The following is a 15,923-nucleotide window of genomic DNA, read 5'->3' as shown; positions in this document are numbered from 1 at the left end:
GACTCTTTCCTAAAAGCAGAAGTCCTCTATTAAGAGGGAGACAATATATTTCATACAAATATAGAAATATCTCAAAAGAACCCAAGAGACAAGGGATAGAACAGTGGAGATGGTAAAGAATAACCAGAAGGAGAGACGGTACATCAGACATCTATGTAAAATAAAGTTTCCTTATAAAATAAGACAGAGATTTATTTACAGTGGTGCCCCGCAAGACGAATGCCTCGCAAGACGGAAAACCCGCTAGACGAAAGGGTTTTCCGTTTTGGAGGCGCTTCGCAAAACGAATTTCCCTATGGGCTTGCTTCGCAAGACGATAATGTATTGCGAGTTCCTGCGGGGTTTTTTCCCTTTTTTCCCCCTTTTCCTAAGCCCTAAGCCGCTTATCAGCTGATCCGCTGATAAGCCGCTTATCAGCTGATCCGCTAAAAGCCGCTAAACTGCTAATAGCGCTAATCCGCTAAGCTGTCAATGGGCTTTCTTCACAAGACAAAAAAACCGCTATACGAAGAGCCTCACGGAACGGATTTATTTCGCCTTGCGAGGCACCACTGTATTCTGATTTCTGGAAATAGCACTCAACAGTATAGAAAAGTTGTGTACACATTACTAGCTTAAAATGTACATAAATTGTTCTATTTCTCAATTCAGATTGAAGCTGAGGGGGAAGCATAAGAATGCCATATTTCATAAGAAACAAATAGAAATGATACAGGATAGATATGGATTGTGCCTAATGTGTATACACCACTTCCCCAACCAGGGATAAAAGTACACTATGTACATATTAACTGGGTGTACAAAGCTTAAAAGAATAAAATTAAACATAAGCACATCCAAAAAGTCAAAACATTAAAAATCAAGACATAAAACAGCAGCTAAAATTTGAACAGTACAGCTGGCAGATTAACCTGGTTAGACTAGATGACCCTTGGAGTCCCTTCCAACTCTACTATTCTAACCTTAGGCCATAGGCTTGTCTGTATAAAAATGACCTTGCTCGGTTGGGAATCAACAAAAGAGAGAGAGCTTAAAGAATCTATTGAAAGAAGAAAGTTTAAAATATCAGGTGCAGCCACTAAAAAGGCCCTTTCATGTTTTTGGCAGGTCAGAGAAAGGCCTATATGGAAGATTTCAAAGTTCTGGTAGTCTGGATGAACTTCAGTTTGTTTGCTCTCATCCAGTCCATTACCAGCTCCAGGCACACAATTACAACAATCTCCCTGGATTGAGATGCACAGGAGAGACAGAAGCTTCATGCAAATGTTGACTTGCCTGAAACAACAAGATGGGATACCAAGAGGCAACAGCCAGTATCAAAAAAGAAATTCTACCAGCACCATCAGGAAATAAACAAAAACTGCAGGAAAGAGGTGATGTTACTGAATGCTTCTCTAGACCAGTGTTTCCCAACCGGTGTTCCGCGGCACACTAGTGTGCCGCCAGACGTTGCCTGGTGTGCCGTGGGAAGGAGGCGGGCGAGAGCGCAAGGCTTGGGGCGGCAGCTGGCAGCGCGGAGCACGGGGCGCCCTTCGGAGGGCTCCGCGTGCTTCGGGCAACAGGCTGCCGCCCCAAGCCTTGCGCGCCCGGCGGGAGCTCCTGCCGGGCGCGCAAGCCTTGCAGACACTCGCCCGAAGCACGGGGAGCCCTCCGGAGGGCTCCCCGTGCTTCGGGCAACAGGCTGCCGCCCCAAGCCTTGCGCGCCCGGCGGGAGCTCCTGCCGGGCGCGCAAGCCTTGCAGACACTCGCCCGAAGCACGGGGAGCCCTCCGGAGGGCTCCCTGTGCTTCGGGCAACAGGCTGCCGCCCCAAGCCTTGCGCGCCTGGCGGGAGCTCCTGCCGGGCGCGCAAGGCTTGCAGACACTCGCCCGAAGCACGGGGAGCCCTCCGGAGGGCTCCCTGTGCTTCGGGCAACAGGCTGCCGCCCCAAGCCTTGCGCGCCCGGCGGGAGCTCCGCGCGGGGCAGACATCTGCAGCTTAGGGAGCCCTGCAGGACTTCCCCGCAGGGCTCTCCAAGCTGCGGATAGCAGCCTGCTGCCCCGCACGAGGGGTGCTCTTAAGCAGAGCGCCCCTCGCGCGGGGCAGACATCTGCAGCTTGGGGAGCCCTGCAGGACTTCCCCGCAGGGCTTTCCAAGCTGCGGATAGCAGCCTGCTGCCCCCCACGAGGGGTGCTCTTAAGCAGAGCGCCCCTTGGGCGGGGCAGACATCTGCAGCTTGGGGAGCCCTGCAGGACTTCCCCGCAGGGCTCTCCAAGCTGCGGATAGCAGCCTGCTGCCCCCCACGAGGGGTGCTCTTAAGCAGAGCGCCCCTTGGGCGGGGCAGACATCTGCAGCTTGGGGAGCCCTGCAGGACTTCCCCGCAGGGCTTTCCAAGCTGCGGATAGCAGCCTGCTGCCCCGCACGAGGGGTGCTCTTAAGCAGAGCGCTCCTTGGGCGGGGCAGACATCTGCAGCTTGGGGAGCCCTGCCGGACTTCCCCGCAGGGCTCTCCGAGCTGCAGATAGCAGCCTGCTGCCCTGCACGAGGGGCGCTCTTAAGCAGAGCGCCCCTCGCGCGGGGCAGACATTCACAGCTTGGAGAGCCCTGCAGGACTTCCCCGCAGGGCTCTCCAAGCTGCGGATAGCAGCCTGCTGCCCCGGACCTGTCCTGAAGGCTTGCAGCGGGAGGAGGGCTTTCCTCCCCACCGCCAACATTCAGAATGCTGTTCTGAATGTTGGCGGTGGGGAGGAAAAACCCTCCTCCCACCGCAAGCCCCGGGAAGAGAGGAGAAGCTGTGCGCCTTCTCTTCTGTTCCCGGACCTCCCACCGCAAGCCTTCAGGACAGGTCCCAGAACAGAGGGGAAGGCGCGCAGCTTCTCCTCTCTTCCCGGGGCTTGCGGTGGGAGGAGGGTTTTTCCTCCCCACCGCCAACATTCAGAACAGCATTCTGAATGTTGGCGGTGGGGAGGAAAGCCCTCCTCCCGCCGCAGGCCTTCAGGACAGGTCCGGGAACAGAGGGGAAGGTGCGCAGCTTCTCCTCTGTTCCCAGGGCTTGCGGTGGGAGGAGGGTTCCCCGCTGTCCCGGAGATTTCCCTATGGGCTTTCGTCTTGCGAAGCAAGCCCATAGGGAAATTCGTCTTGCGAAGCCGCTAAAAAATCGGAAAACCCTTTCGTCTTGCGGGTTTTTCGTTTAGCGAGGCATTCGTCTTGCGGGGCACCACTGTACTTTATATATAGTCAATATAGGCACAGAGTTAATTTTTTAAACATTTTCTAATGGTGGTGTGCCTCGAGATTTTTTTCATGAAACAAGTGTGCCTTTGCCCAAAAAAGGTTGGGAAACACTGCTCTAGACAAAAGAAAGATTGATCTCGAAAGCTATAATGTCAACGAGAAGACTAGGCTACACCACCTCTCCCTCTGTGGAGGAAAAGCAATCAGTAATTGAATCCCTTCAATAGTGTCTGAAGTTGTGCAACCAGGATACAACTTGACAACTTCAGCAAGAACTAGGCCACAGAAATATGAAAAGTTATCCTATTAGTAATATGAGTACGTATCTTATTTGAATTATTTGACTTAAAGGTACATAGATAATGTAGCAATTGGTGTATAAATACATACTACTGAAAAGAACTATGAAACACCCCTATTCAAATACAAAAGATACAAAAATTAAAGCAGACTAAAAAAAATTTGTCCGGTACAGCCAGCTGTGCGGTAAACATGCACTTGAAAAGGAGTTCCTAAACTGGTTTCAAATGCTCCACAAGTTTAATTCTGCTTGAAAACAGCAAACCTATTGCTATATATATATATATATATATATACTGATTTTAATTGTATTTTATTGTTTATTCTGTGTCTTCTATTTTATTTATTAAAATATTTATTCTATAGAATTCAAGTTGTAATGCAATAAATGCAATGCAATAAAATACATATACACTAAAAGCAGTAAAAATATAATTAAAAATTATACTGCATCTAACACAGCTCACACAGTGGTCCATGGGAAAGAAGTTTTGGTACCACTTGACTGATGGCCCAATGGACATAGAGCTAGACTTCAAAACTGAGAAGTCTCAAGCACAACAACAGATTGTTTTGGAAGGCTAGCCATTCTTGCTCCATCTTAGTTCACCACAAAAACAGTGACCTAATTCATAGAATTGTTTTCAGACTGAAATAAGGAAGTGCTGTAACCAGCCATCAGCCTTAGGGCTGGGTATAAGTATAGCATGATGTCCGAGGGGGGGAGTGTTATTGCTTTGTTTTATTATGTATTTTGTTTTTATGTATTTTGTTTTCCCATTTTGTACTTTGTGCTATGAAGCACCCTAGGATTTCAGATGCAGGGTGGCATACGCATTAATCCTTAATGCATACATGCAAGAACATCAGGAAGGGTAGCATACGACTGCAAGGAGCAGCATGAGAAAAATAGTTGTCCAAGGCAGGAAAGGAACATATATGCACAATTTGCAAGAGCCGATATGTATGGAGGAGGAGACGGGAGGGAGAGAGAGGGGGCTGTTCTGGAAATCGTCTAGCGAGCCTGACCCACAAACACAGAAAATCCTCCGTGCCCGTTGAGATCCGGCCGCCCTGACGAAAAACGGCTGCTGCAGCGAGAGGCGCAGTGGCGTAGCGTGGGTTGTCAGCACCCGGGGCAAGGCAAGTAATTTGCGCCCCCTAACCTGTGGATTTGCGCCCCCTAACCCGTGGATTTGCGCCCCCTAACTCTAACCCCCAGTGGTGTAGTGTGGGTTGTCAGCACCCGGGGCAAGGCAAGTAATTTGCGCCCCCTAACCCGTGGATTTGCGCCCCCTAACCCGTGGATTTGCGCCCCCTAACTCTAACCCCCAGTGGCGTAGTGTGGGTTGTCAGCACCCGGGGCAAGGCAAGTAATTTGTGCCCCCTAACCCGTGGATTTGCGCCCCCTAACCCGTGGATGTGCGCCCCCTAACCCGTGGATGTGCGCCCCCTAACCCGTGGATTTGCGCCCCCTAACTCTAACCCCCAGATGTTGCGCCCGGTGCGGCCGGCCCCCCCTGCACCCCCCACGCTACACCACTGGAGAGGCGCAAACACGCAAATATCCCCAACAGCGCCAGGAAAAGGAAAACGCGTGTCAACAAGGCGGCAGAAATTTATATATATTTTTTTTTTTAAAGTACGGGCTCCCAGCAGCAGCAGCCGGCGCGACTTCGACACCGCGAGGCGGGAGAAGCGTTTGCCCGGGACGGAGCGGGAGGAGGTGCGCTCCCCCCCCCCCCAGGGATAAGAAACTCACTTTTTGTTTGTCGGCGGCGGGGGCGGGTGCTTCTCTTTCCTGCCGGGCGGCGCAGGGGGCTTGGCGCGGCGCCTCCGGGCCTGCAGGGCCAGCACTGCTGGGCGAGAGAGAGAGAGAGAGGGAGAGAGGGAGGCTGGTGAGGGGAGAGGCGGCGGCGGCGGCGGCGGCGGCGGCGCCTCACGCTCCCCGTGAGGAGAAGGACGGGGAGACCCCGCCAACCCCGCCACGTCCTCTGGGGACGGCGACCGCCCGCCCACGGTACCTCTCCGGGAGCTCATAGCCGAGGACACCGCCGTCGTCGTCGTGGGGCCGCCGCGCCCAGCGCCTCACGGCACATCGGCCCCGCTGCTGCTGCTGCTCCTCGCCGGCCTCAACAGCGGGCGCCGGCTGAGGAGAAGGAGCGCCCGGACTCGGCGCGCATGCGTAGTTGGCCCGCGGGAGCCGGAGGGGGATGGTCGCTAGGCAACCGGAGGGAGGCCTAGAGAGGGCGGCAGGTGCCCGCCAGGGAAGCCCGAGGTTTCCTTCCAGCCCGCCTTGCAAAGGCGTTGGCGGCCGCCGCTGGCTTATTATTAAACCCGCGCGGCTTCTGTTGCTGGTGGGCCTGAACACGTGGGCTGAGTGACAGAAATGAGCAAAAAGTTGGCAGCCCTCGTTTCTGGAAAGCAGTCGCTTAAGAACAGGCGCGCATGGAAGAAGATTGGGAAAAAATTTAAAGTGTGTCTTCAAAAATATTGTAAAATTGAGGACTGTTAGAAAGGTGTTGGAAAAAGAAAATTAGGTGGTTTTGGTAGAAATGATATAAAAGGATTAAGTAAAAATGAGTTGATGAAATGGATGAAAGAGAGGACGTTAACTATAATATATTAAATTAAATTACTGAAATGAAAATAAGGTTGGAAGGATTTGCCGAAAAAACGATTTGAGCTAAAATACAAAATTGGGAGGTGTGAGGAGGTCAAGGAAATAAGTAAAGGAAGAAAGTTCTGTAAAGGTTTAATCTGTTCTTTTTCTTTTTTAAGCGAATGTATTTTTATTTATTTATTTTTTCTCTCTTGTATTCTTTTTTTGTATTTTGTATTGTTTTCTTTTTTTCTCTTTGTAACTCTTAAACTCTGAATAAATATTATTTTTTTAAAAGAATAACACGTGGGCTGAGTGACAGAAATGAGCAAAAGTTGGCAGCCCTCGTTTCTGGAAAGCAGTCGCTTAAGAACAGACGCGCATGGTTTTGTTTCGTTTGCCGCCTTTCCACTGTTCAGAGCATGCTCGAGGCAGCTCACAACGTGGAATCGTGAAGTTGGGAAAGGACCACGAGAGTGTTTCCCAACCTTGTGCCTCCAGCTGTTTTTGGACTACAATTGCCATCATCCCTTGCCACTGGTCTTGCTAGTTAGGGATGATGGGAGTTGTAGTTCAAAAACAGCTGGAGGCACAAGGTTGGGAAACACTCTAGTCTGACCCCGTGCAATGCAGGAATCTTTTTGCCCAAGGTGCATAGCTGTCAACCGTCCCTTATTTGGCGGGAAACTCCCTTATCCCAGCACCGTATCCCGCTGCTGTTCCTTATTGATGATGTCCCTTAAATTTCCCAGGTTTCATGCTTGCCCGGCGCAGGATGGAAGCAGCGGCTCGGGGTCCTCCGCCACGCGAGAGAGCGCACGCATGAGCTGCCGCATCTCCGTCTCTCCCTTTTCCCCCTCCGGGGCGCGTCGTGAGGAGACGGATGGCGGCGGGCGGTCAGGCAGCCCCTCTCTTGCGAGATTTCCGCAGCTCTACCGGGGAAGCCGGAGGCGGCGGCAGCTGAGGAGGCAGCCTGAGGGAGGAAGAAGAGGAGGGGATGGGGAGGGACGCAGAAGGGCAGCGCTTCAACAGCCGCCGCAGCGCCGCAAGCACATCATGCCGGGCTCGCGGGCGGCATGGGCGAGAGTCTCCCTCCCTCTCTTTTGGGTGGGGAAGGGCCAGTGGAACTCCTCGCTCCAGGACGACGGCAGCCCCGTGCTGCTTAGCATCCCCTCCAACCAGTGCAGCATCTTAATGTAGTGATTTCCCCCTCTGCATCCCTTGCATAACTCTATTTTTATAAATCATTTGTCCAGCCATAGTTCAAATTTTTACTACAAGTTTTCTGTCAATCCTACCAATGTATGTAACTCTTTACAATAGTTTTTCAACTAAATTATAAACTTTCCCCATTCTTTATTAAAGAGGTCCTCTTCCTGGTTTCTAATTCTGCCTGTAAGCTTTGCCATCTCGACGTCGTTCATCAGTTTTGTCTGCCACTCTTCTTTGGTCAGAGTTGTAGATCCTTAGGATCATTTAGTCCAACCCCCTGCAAAACACAGTCAGTGGCAGCAAAAGCAGCATGGCTCCATGAGTGCCGGATTTCTGTATAAGCTCAGTAAAATCCCTTATTTTGGCTGCTGATCCCTTATTTTCGAGGCTGCTGGTCCCTTATTTTCAAATCTGTAAGTTGACAGCTATGCCAAGGTGGGGCTCGAACCAACAACCCTGAGATTAGGTGTCTTCTGATCTACTGACTGAACAGTAAAGAAAACATTTTAAAAAACACAGCCAAATAGAAGTTCCACATATATCGCAACATGATCGAAAATGCAAAAAGCCAACAGCGACGAACGCTACCTAAAAACCCAAACAACACCCCAGCGCATTGCTGAAGTCAGTCAGGGTCCTGCCTTTTGAGGTCAGGTATAAAAAAGCCCTGCAAAACAGGGAGTAGGTCTTCCATTTAATTATAACACTGCTTTCGCATATGCAGAGTTATCATTAGTTTGCAGGTGGATTATGTTTGGCTTTACAGAAGGTTCATAGTTCAGTGGGCAGAGCATATGCCTTGCGTGCAGAAGGTCTCAGCTTCAATTCCTGTGATCCTTGGTTTCATTACCTTCAGTTGTAAAGAGATCTCAGGTAGCAGGATTGAGATGATCTTTTATATATATATATATAATTTTTATTGAAGTTTCCACAAATTTTTATCAAAACAAACAAAACATAAAACATAAATAAAAACATACAACACATATAATTTCAACTCTTAATTTCTTATAACTTACTTTCCCGACTTCCCTTTCTGTATTCTCATGTCTAATTAATTGGTCAACAAATCCTTCCCTTACTTTTAACTTAATTTTAATAACACTCATTTTCTTTTAACTTAACCATTACCGCTATTAACCCCTAATTTTCTCATCCAGCATCAATCTAACATTCACTAATTTTTGAATATTTATTTAGATAGTCTTTAAATTTTTTCCAGTCCTCTTCCGCCGTTTCTCTTCCCTGGTCTCGGATTCTGCTCGTCATCTCTGCCAAACCCATATAGTCCATCACCTTCATCTGCCATTCTTCCATGGTGGGTAGATCTTGTGTCTTCCAGTACTTTGCGATGAGTATTCTTGCTGCCAGGATTGAGATGATCTCTGCTTAGACTCCCTTGCAATAGACAAAATAGTCAGCACTGAGGCAGACGAGGGCCTGGCCTGACATAAGGCAGCTTCCTATGGTTGTATATGAACTCTGGAGTACCATGCGATAACCATTCATGTGGCAATTTATCCTAGTTATGAAAAGCATGGAACAGCTGCATACATTTTGCACACCATTGCAATACCTAATGTCACCGAGTTTCCTGTGGCTTGTAAACAGTAAAATCCAGCGTGTATAGACACCCTAGATACAGATCTCTTGCCTTGGTGAAGGAGTCACTGCCACAATATATTTTGTGCCAGGGCAGAAAATTCAAATGGTGCCCATCATAGTGGTTGAAAATAATAATAGACTAAAATACGTAAGAACTGCTGGATCAACTCAATGACCCATTTAGTCCAGCAACCTTTTCTCACAGTGGTTGACCAGATGCTCACAAGCAGAATCTGAGCCCCACAGCAATCTGCCTAACTGGTATTCAGAGGTCTGCTGCCACTGATAGTGGATGTGGACGGAACATTAACTTGCTGCAATTTAATTGTACCCCAAAACATACTTTACTTTACTTTACTTTACTTTGAGTCTATGACATACAATCAAGCTAGAGATGTGATCTCCCGGAGACTGAGTGATATTGCCAGACAAGAGGACATAGCCCAGGTAAAACCTGGGATGTTCCTAGGGAACCAGATTTATCAGACCATACCAGCCCCCTACCTTGCAGAAATCCACTATGTGGAATACCGCAGACTTCTTACAGCGGCTAGATTAAAAGTCCTTGACTCTGCGATATTGTGGGGAAGGTACAGGGGAGTACCATACGCCCAGAGAACCTGTCATTGTGCTATCGGTGTGGTTGAGTCCACCGAACACATTCTCTTGACTTGCCCTTCTTATGCAGAGCTTAGACAAAACTTTATAGACCCACTCCTATGTCAACTTAGCTTCCTACCCGGAGAAAACCAGGTTTTATACTTGCTGAATAATGTCACTAGAGCTATACCTTTCTTGGTGGCCAAATTTCTTTTTTTAGCCTTTAAGCGTCGCAAGACCATAATTGACTGTATTGACATGGGGCTATCTGTTTAGCCCTTTTAGTGTTGGCTAAGCTCTAAAATCTTCTTGGATGTTTTAACTGTGTATTGACAAATGTATTTGTATTTTTTTTTCTGACTGACGGTCGAATAAAAGGTTGATGATGATGATACTACCTGAGCAATGCCACCTTGCCTGATGGCAGTAGGGCCCCAATCTCAGCTGTCACCTGTGTGAGGGTCAAAATACTTAAGATGCCAGAAGATCCATGAGTGGGAATACAGGTACTTCAAGATTGTTGCTATTTTCAGGTGGTATTCCGTTATATGCTGGCAAAGTAAGTTTGCTCATATACAGTTGATTGGCAGGTCTTGTGCAATGCCAGGAAAATGCACTGTAAAGTGAGAAATAACATTTGCTTTGATGCCAGATCATCCAACCTCCCTACAAACAAACCAGGTTGATTATTCAATAAAGAGATCACCTGGAAGTGCCCTGGGTCTCTTTGTGAGTTTTGTCAAAGGTACAACAGCAGGTGCAGATGTCCAGGTTTGGTTTTGGACCACAGTACTAAGGTTAGGAATCACCTATGCCATTTCCCCAAATTAAATTGCCTCCTAAAGTTGCTGTTTGCCCCATGAGGGGAAGTTACATGTGAGGAAAGGGTGTGTGGTCTGATCTGAATTGTCATTCCAATTCCCCACCCCCATGTTCCCTGTTAGCTTTGGGAAAATCCACAGAAGATCAAGTCACCCATTTCCATCATCTAGTCTAGTTTGGCCATCAATATACAATACCAACATTGGCCCAAGGCTTAATTGGAATGACCAAAGAGCTCCATAAGTTGTTTTTACACCCTACATCCTTCTAAGACAGCTGAAAAATGAATTTTGAAAACACAAGAAGCAATTTTAATGTACTAAGGAATGGACTTTGCACGGTGGAAGAGGAGGCGTCCTGGTAGCCCCACGTTTCTCTCTCTCTCAGTCTTCGCCTCTGGCCCACCTACAAAGGAAGGTCGGCATCATTGCAAGGATAAAAGGAAGACAAGTGGCACTGTAGAGTTTAGGGAGGGTTTGGTGTTTTTCTGTCAACTCATCACAACCATGAAAAGGGCAAGAGCTGTCCGACCCACCTTCTGCCCTCGCAGTTTGGAGGAGGAGGAGGACCTCAAAAATGTGGGAAAGGCATTCTGTTTGAAGTCCAAATGGAAAAGGGGACACTTTTGTCCAAAAAAGGAACAATCCCGATTTTCTAGGGACGAGTGGCAACCCTATTGGTATCCCAAAATAGCTACTAATACAGTGTGATCATACCTTGCATTTATGCAGTGCAGGTAAAGTGTTCAACATGCTTAGCATGCATTATTTTGGTTCTTAAACAAACATATAAGAAATTGTCCCCATACGGGGAGTGAGGACTCAGGAGCTGAAACACTTGTGATTTGCCTGGGGTCATCCAGTGAGCTAATAGCGGAGGTGAGGTTTTAATCTGAACTTCACACTTTTAGTTACTTTGGTGCTCATATAATACATATAATACAAGCCACATTAGCACATATTTAACTGAACTGTAATACATAGCTATGGTCTGCCATAGTGATTAAAACAGGACACATCAAAAGGCCATATTGAATATATAAGCAGCCTGGCCACAGCTGCCAGAACAACCAAGTTATCCTAAATCCACTATCACAGGAGCAGTCCAATTAGGAAGACATTTTTCTTTATTCTTAAAGGATCTAAATTGTCTTAAGACCGTCCTAGATTCTCTCCCACTTTAAAGTTGTACTATTTCAAACTAGTGCTACCAAAAAAAACCCCACAGGATCATTAACCTAGTTTTTAGGTTATGGGTCAGCACTTTTTTCTAGATCCATGAAGGCTAGAAACTAAAGCATAATCCTCAAACTAAGTAACTCAGGCTTGCCCCATTAAATTCAAAATTCAATAGATCCTTCCTGTATTTGTGAATTGATAACTGCAGTCCAACATTTAAAATTTAAAGCATCATAATCCTCCCACACACTGCTTTTCTTCATTTACAATAATGACCCTGTTTACTCTGTAAGAACCTGAAGACACTGCATATTTAAAGCAGTTTAATCACTATTATATGTGAGGCCCTGGGATGTCTAACAGATGCTTAACCTCTACAAAACTATAGTGTCCTAAGTTCCTTAGGGACAACCACAACTGTTAAATTGGTTTGCAATCTGCTTGTAATGCCAACTAGTGTGTCCTTGTTTTCCACTGTTTTTTACTGTCACGGTTTCCTGCATTGTGTGGCTGAAACTGTATAAATACTGTATCAACATCCACTCCTTGTCTTCAGTAAAGTGCACAGGATTTGCGAGGAGTTACAACATAACGGGCCAACATCCAACATGTTTAAAGCCTATCAAAAGTAATATAGTGGTACCTCGGGTTAAGAACTTAATTCATTCCAGAGGTCCGTTCTTAACGTGAAACTGTTCTTAACCGGAGGTACCACTGTATTACTTTTGATAATAATTGCTGCGCAGTTTCTGTTCTCATCCTGAAGCAAAGTTCTTAACCTATTTCTGGGTTAGCAGAGTCTGTAACCTGAAGTGTCTGTAACCTGAAGCGTCTGTAACCCAAGGTACCACTGTAGTCTCAAGTGTGCTTAACTTGACTTTGGTGACTAGAGAATACTTTGCCCATGGAAAATGCTGCCCAAATGCATTTTCAACTGTTGCCTGACCTGACCAAAACTTTTTGGATCGGGACCATGTATCCTGCCTTAAGGAAACTGTTTTTGAGCCCCAGGAGACTTTCAGAAGGGGCTGTGGTTAAAAGCAAAGAGAGAAACTCTGTACAAGTTGCTGGGCAAACATAAAGGATCTTGACCACAGTATTTATTTACTAGTTGAACAGATGTGAAGTGCAAATGAGAGTTTCCTAAATGAAGGAATGAAATTCCTCATTAGCATGCCAGTCCAACACCCTTCTCTTCCACAGCCTCCCTCTTTGCTCATTTCCATGCCTATTATATGCATCTGTGGTGACAAAGAGCTGCTATATGTACAAAGAGTTGGCAATTTTTCATTCCCAGTGACTAGCTCCATGCCTACAGTTACTCTATGTCAACCTGGCTTGAAGAACTCTTGCAACCAGTTTGGTGAAAGGCTGCAATTAATATAACAATTTAAAAATGTGTTTGTACTTGGAACTGAGACAGAGACTTTGTTACTCCATTGCACATATGTAAAATATTGCGTCTCTGCAGGCATGAAAAGAGTCGGAATTGGGATTCTAATGAGATGTCACCACAGTAAAACAATACATTGTTTTGTTTGTTTTGTTTTTAAAAAATCTTACAGTGGCTTGCTGGTGGTATTGTGGCTCTTCTGAAAGCCTACTTGGATGATTTTAGAAAAAAGTATTATGATGAGAGACATGTGCTCCACCTATTTCGTGCTGATTACAGGTTATAGTAATGTTTTTAAAGAACAAATAAAATGGAAGTAGATAAATAGATGGGGCCTTCTTGTAAGTAAGGGGGCAAAACAACGCCTGCTACTGTGGCTCAAGTGCTATGCTGTACAATTAAAATTGCTACTTTATACAGTGATACTGTGGTAGATCCTTTAAAAAAAGAGTAATCTCTGCAGAACGTGACCTGTAATGTAGTGTGCAGTATGAAGAAAACAAGTCCTAATTCTCAACATTTGGCATTTTTCCAGAAATAAAAATGGTATATCAGTTATGGTTGAGGGCACTTAAATATAGTCTTGTTAGCAACCTTACATGTTGCAATGCAAGTGTTAAGATTAAAGACTGCTTATATGTTTTCCAGTGTTTAAACCACATCAAAATTAAACCATAAAAGTTAAGCCAATATATAAGCCATATTATATTATAGAAGAAATGTGTGCAGCAGCTGCACGATCTAGATGCATGCAAAATCTCATAACTATACAACCTTATCCCTAAAATAATAGCATCAATGTAACAACACAAGTAACTTTTATGAGCCATGCTTTCTTCAAAAACTAGCACGAGTTTTTAATGGGATCTACATAACTGGTTTTAACTCCTGTCTGTGCTAAGTAACACACCCCATACTCTCAAGTAAGTGAACATACAATTGCAGACTAAGGTTTTATCTTATTTTAAGCAGGAGCGGGTGGATCCGAAAGGGTGGAGCACCCACACAGAGGGCCATTAACTTCACCCCTTATTTCCTCATTTCAAAAAATGGGCTTTAGCCATGGTAACTACAATGCACAGAACTGAACTATTCCTTCCAGTAGCACCTTAAAGACCAACTAAGTTAGTTCTAGGTATAGATACCTAGAACTAACTTAGTTGGTCTTTAAGGTGCTACTGGAAGGAATTTTTTGTTTTGACTATGGCAGACCAACACGGCTACCTATCTGTAACGAGAACTGAACTGTAGGTTCAGTTTTCAGGGACAAATGATGAAGTATTATTAATTCCTGGGTCTCAGCCTACTTTTTCTGGCTATAGTGTTGCTGCTGGTATAGCAGTAGTAAAAGAAATAAACCTTGCATTTGCTCAGAGAAATACAAGGTACTTCTCATGAAAACGTCACCTATCAAATAGTTTCCCATTTCATGTAGCTAAGAGGCCCTTGTAGCATCAAGATCTCAAGCTAATTTATTGAACAGTCTGGATACTGATGCTTTTCCCCCTACAAGTATCCAACAGTTTGGCTCTCAAAGTCTGCTTTTGGCTTATCAAAGCAGGGCAACCTTCTTTAACTCAAATATAAACCAGTTACTGTGATACATGTATAAACAAACAGGAGCAGTCAATTAACATGCCATTCATGACAGTGACTGCAGCTACATCTAATGTTATGCAAGCAATAAATGAGGAGGCCTTGCAACTAAACTTTAGAATGGAAAACGTCTAACTATTGTGCGTTCATAAGCAGTAAAAATCCTCTTTTAAGTATTTATAAAGATCACTTATGAATGAACTTAGTCAGTTTCACATAACTGGGGAAAACAGCAGCTCTCTGCCTCCAGGCATTGAAAATTCTCTGTACTCCTACAGCAACTTCCATTTCAAAACAAAGTAATCTCTTATTAGTGTTTCTAAATATGAAATGTGACACTAAGAATTAATTTCCATCCGATTCTAACTTTATCTGGTGCAGTTTTAGATCTACACTTTCTTATTTCCATCAATGCCTGCCTTTAGCAACAAAAACTAGGCAGACACCAGCCACAATTATATTTAATGTCATTTTTAGTTTAATTGGTCTGGCGGTGGCAACTGTAAGATCACAGCCACAAAGGCACTCTGTACTGTGAGAGTTCAGATGGCCATGTCTAAGCTTAATAAACCAAGCTATTAATAAGTCTCTTGGACTTCTCCCTTCAGAGTGGGAGCTAGCAGTCTGCGTTTTACAAAGACAATACAGTGGTACCTCGGGTTAAGTACTTAATTCGTTCCGGAGGTCCGTTCTTAACCTGAAACTGTTCTTAACCTGAAGCACCACTTTAGCTAATGGGGCCTCCCGCTGCTGCCGCGACACCGCCAGAGCACGATTTCTGTTCTCATCCTGAAGCAAAGTTCTTAACCTGAAGCACTATTTCTGGGTTAGCGGAGTCTGTAACCTGAAGCGTATGTAACCTGAAGCGTATGTAACCCGAGGTACCACTGTACTTTCCTAGTTCATCCGATCCAATAAACTATGGTTAGCAGTTTTGGAACAAGGCGGGATATTAAGACAAATACAATCTATGGTTTAATATTCTGGCTTGTTCTAAAGTTGTTAACCAAATTATGTATGCAATGTATGTATGTATAAATGACAAACAGTATACTATTTTATACAAATAAATAAAACTGAATAGTGTGGACCAAAAACTTTTGTTAATGAAAGACTTCCTGTTCTGTATGCTGATTTGTGCAAAGGGCTAAGAAGCTCATTCGTATCTTATTAAGCTGAATTATCCAAGTGTGGCACTGTGTGAAAGCCTGGGCATGGCTTGCAGTTCTGCATTCTCTTAGAGCTTAATTCTCCCTCCATGTGTAACTCTGCCCCTCCTTTTCTCTCACCAGTGTGTGGCTTATGTATGTCCATTCCTTTCCTTATTTTTCCCATGGGTAAGCTGGTCCTCCAAACACACGGCCTAGAAAAAGATGTACAGTGGTGCCCCGCAAGACGAATGCC

At 45.7% G+C, this 15,923-nt stretch overlaps 1 protein-coding gene across 4 annotated transcripts in view; it reads right to left on the bottom strand.

Moving 5' to 3' along the window:
- Positions 1-5,654, bottom strand: part of SRPK2 (SRSF protein kinase 2) — a 93,579-nt gene extending 87,925 nt beyond the window's left edge. For 2 of the 4 annotated variants that reach the window (XM_081878483.1, XM_081878486.1), the window contains exons 1-2: positions 5,536-5,566; positions 5,274-5,370 (exon numbers count right to left, since the gene is read on the bottom strand). In XM_081878483.1, coding sequence (XP_081734609.1) covers positions 5,274-5,370; positions 5,536-5,551 — 113 coding nt within the window. In that variant the 5' untranslated portion in view covers positions 5,552-5,566. Of the gene's footprint in view, positions 1-5,273; positions 5,371-5,535 lie in introns of those variants that run through there. The other 2 variants (XM_081878484.1, XM_081878485.1) reach the window with 2 other exon arrangements.
- Between the last annotated feature and the right edge of the window lie 10,269 nt (positions 5,655-15,923).

The sequence above is a fragment of the Podarcis erhardii genome, assembly GCF_964252035.2.
Source record: "Podarcis erhardii genome assembly, chromosome: 10".
Classification (NCBI taxonomy): domain Eukaryota; kingdom Metazoa; phylum Chordata; class Lepidosauria; order Squamata; family Lacertidae; genus Podarcis; species Podarcis erhardii.
The sequence above is the reverse complement of the archived record's forward strand: the minus strand, read 5'-3'. Positions and strand labels throughout refer to the sequence as shown.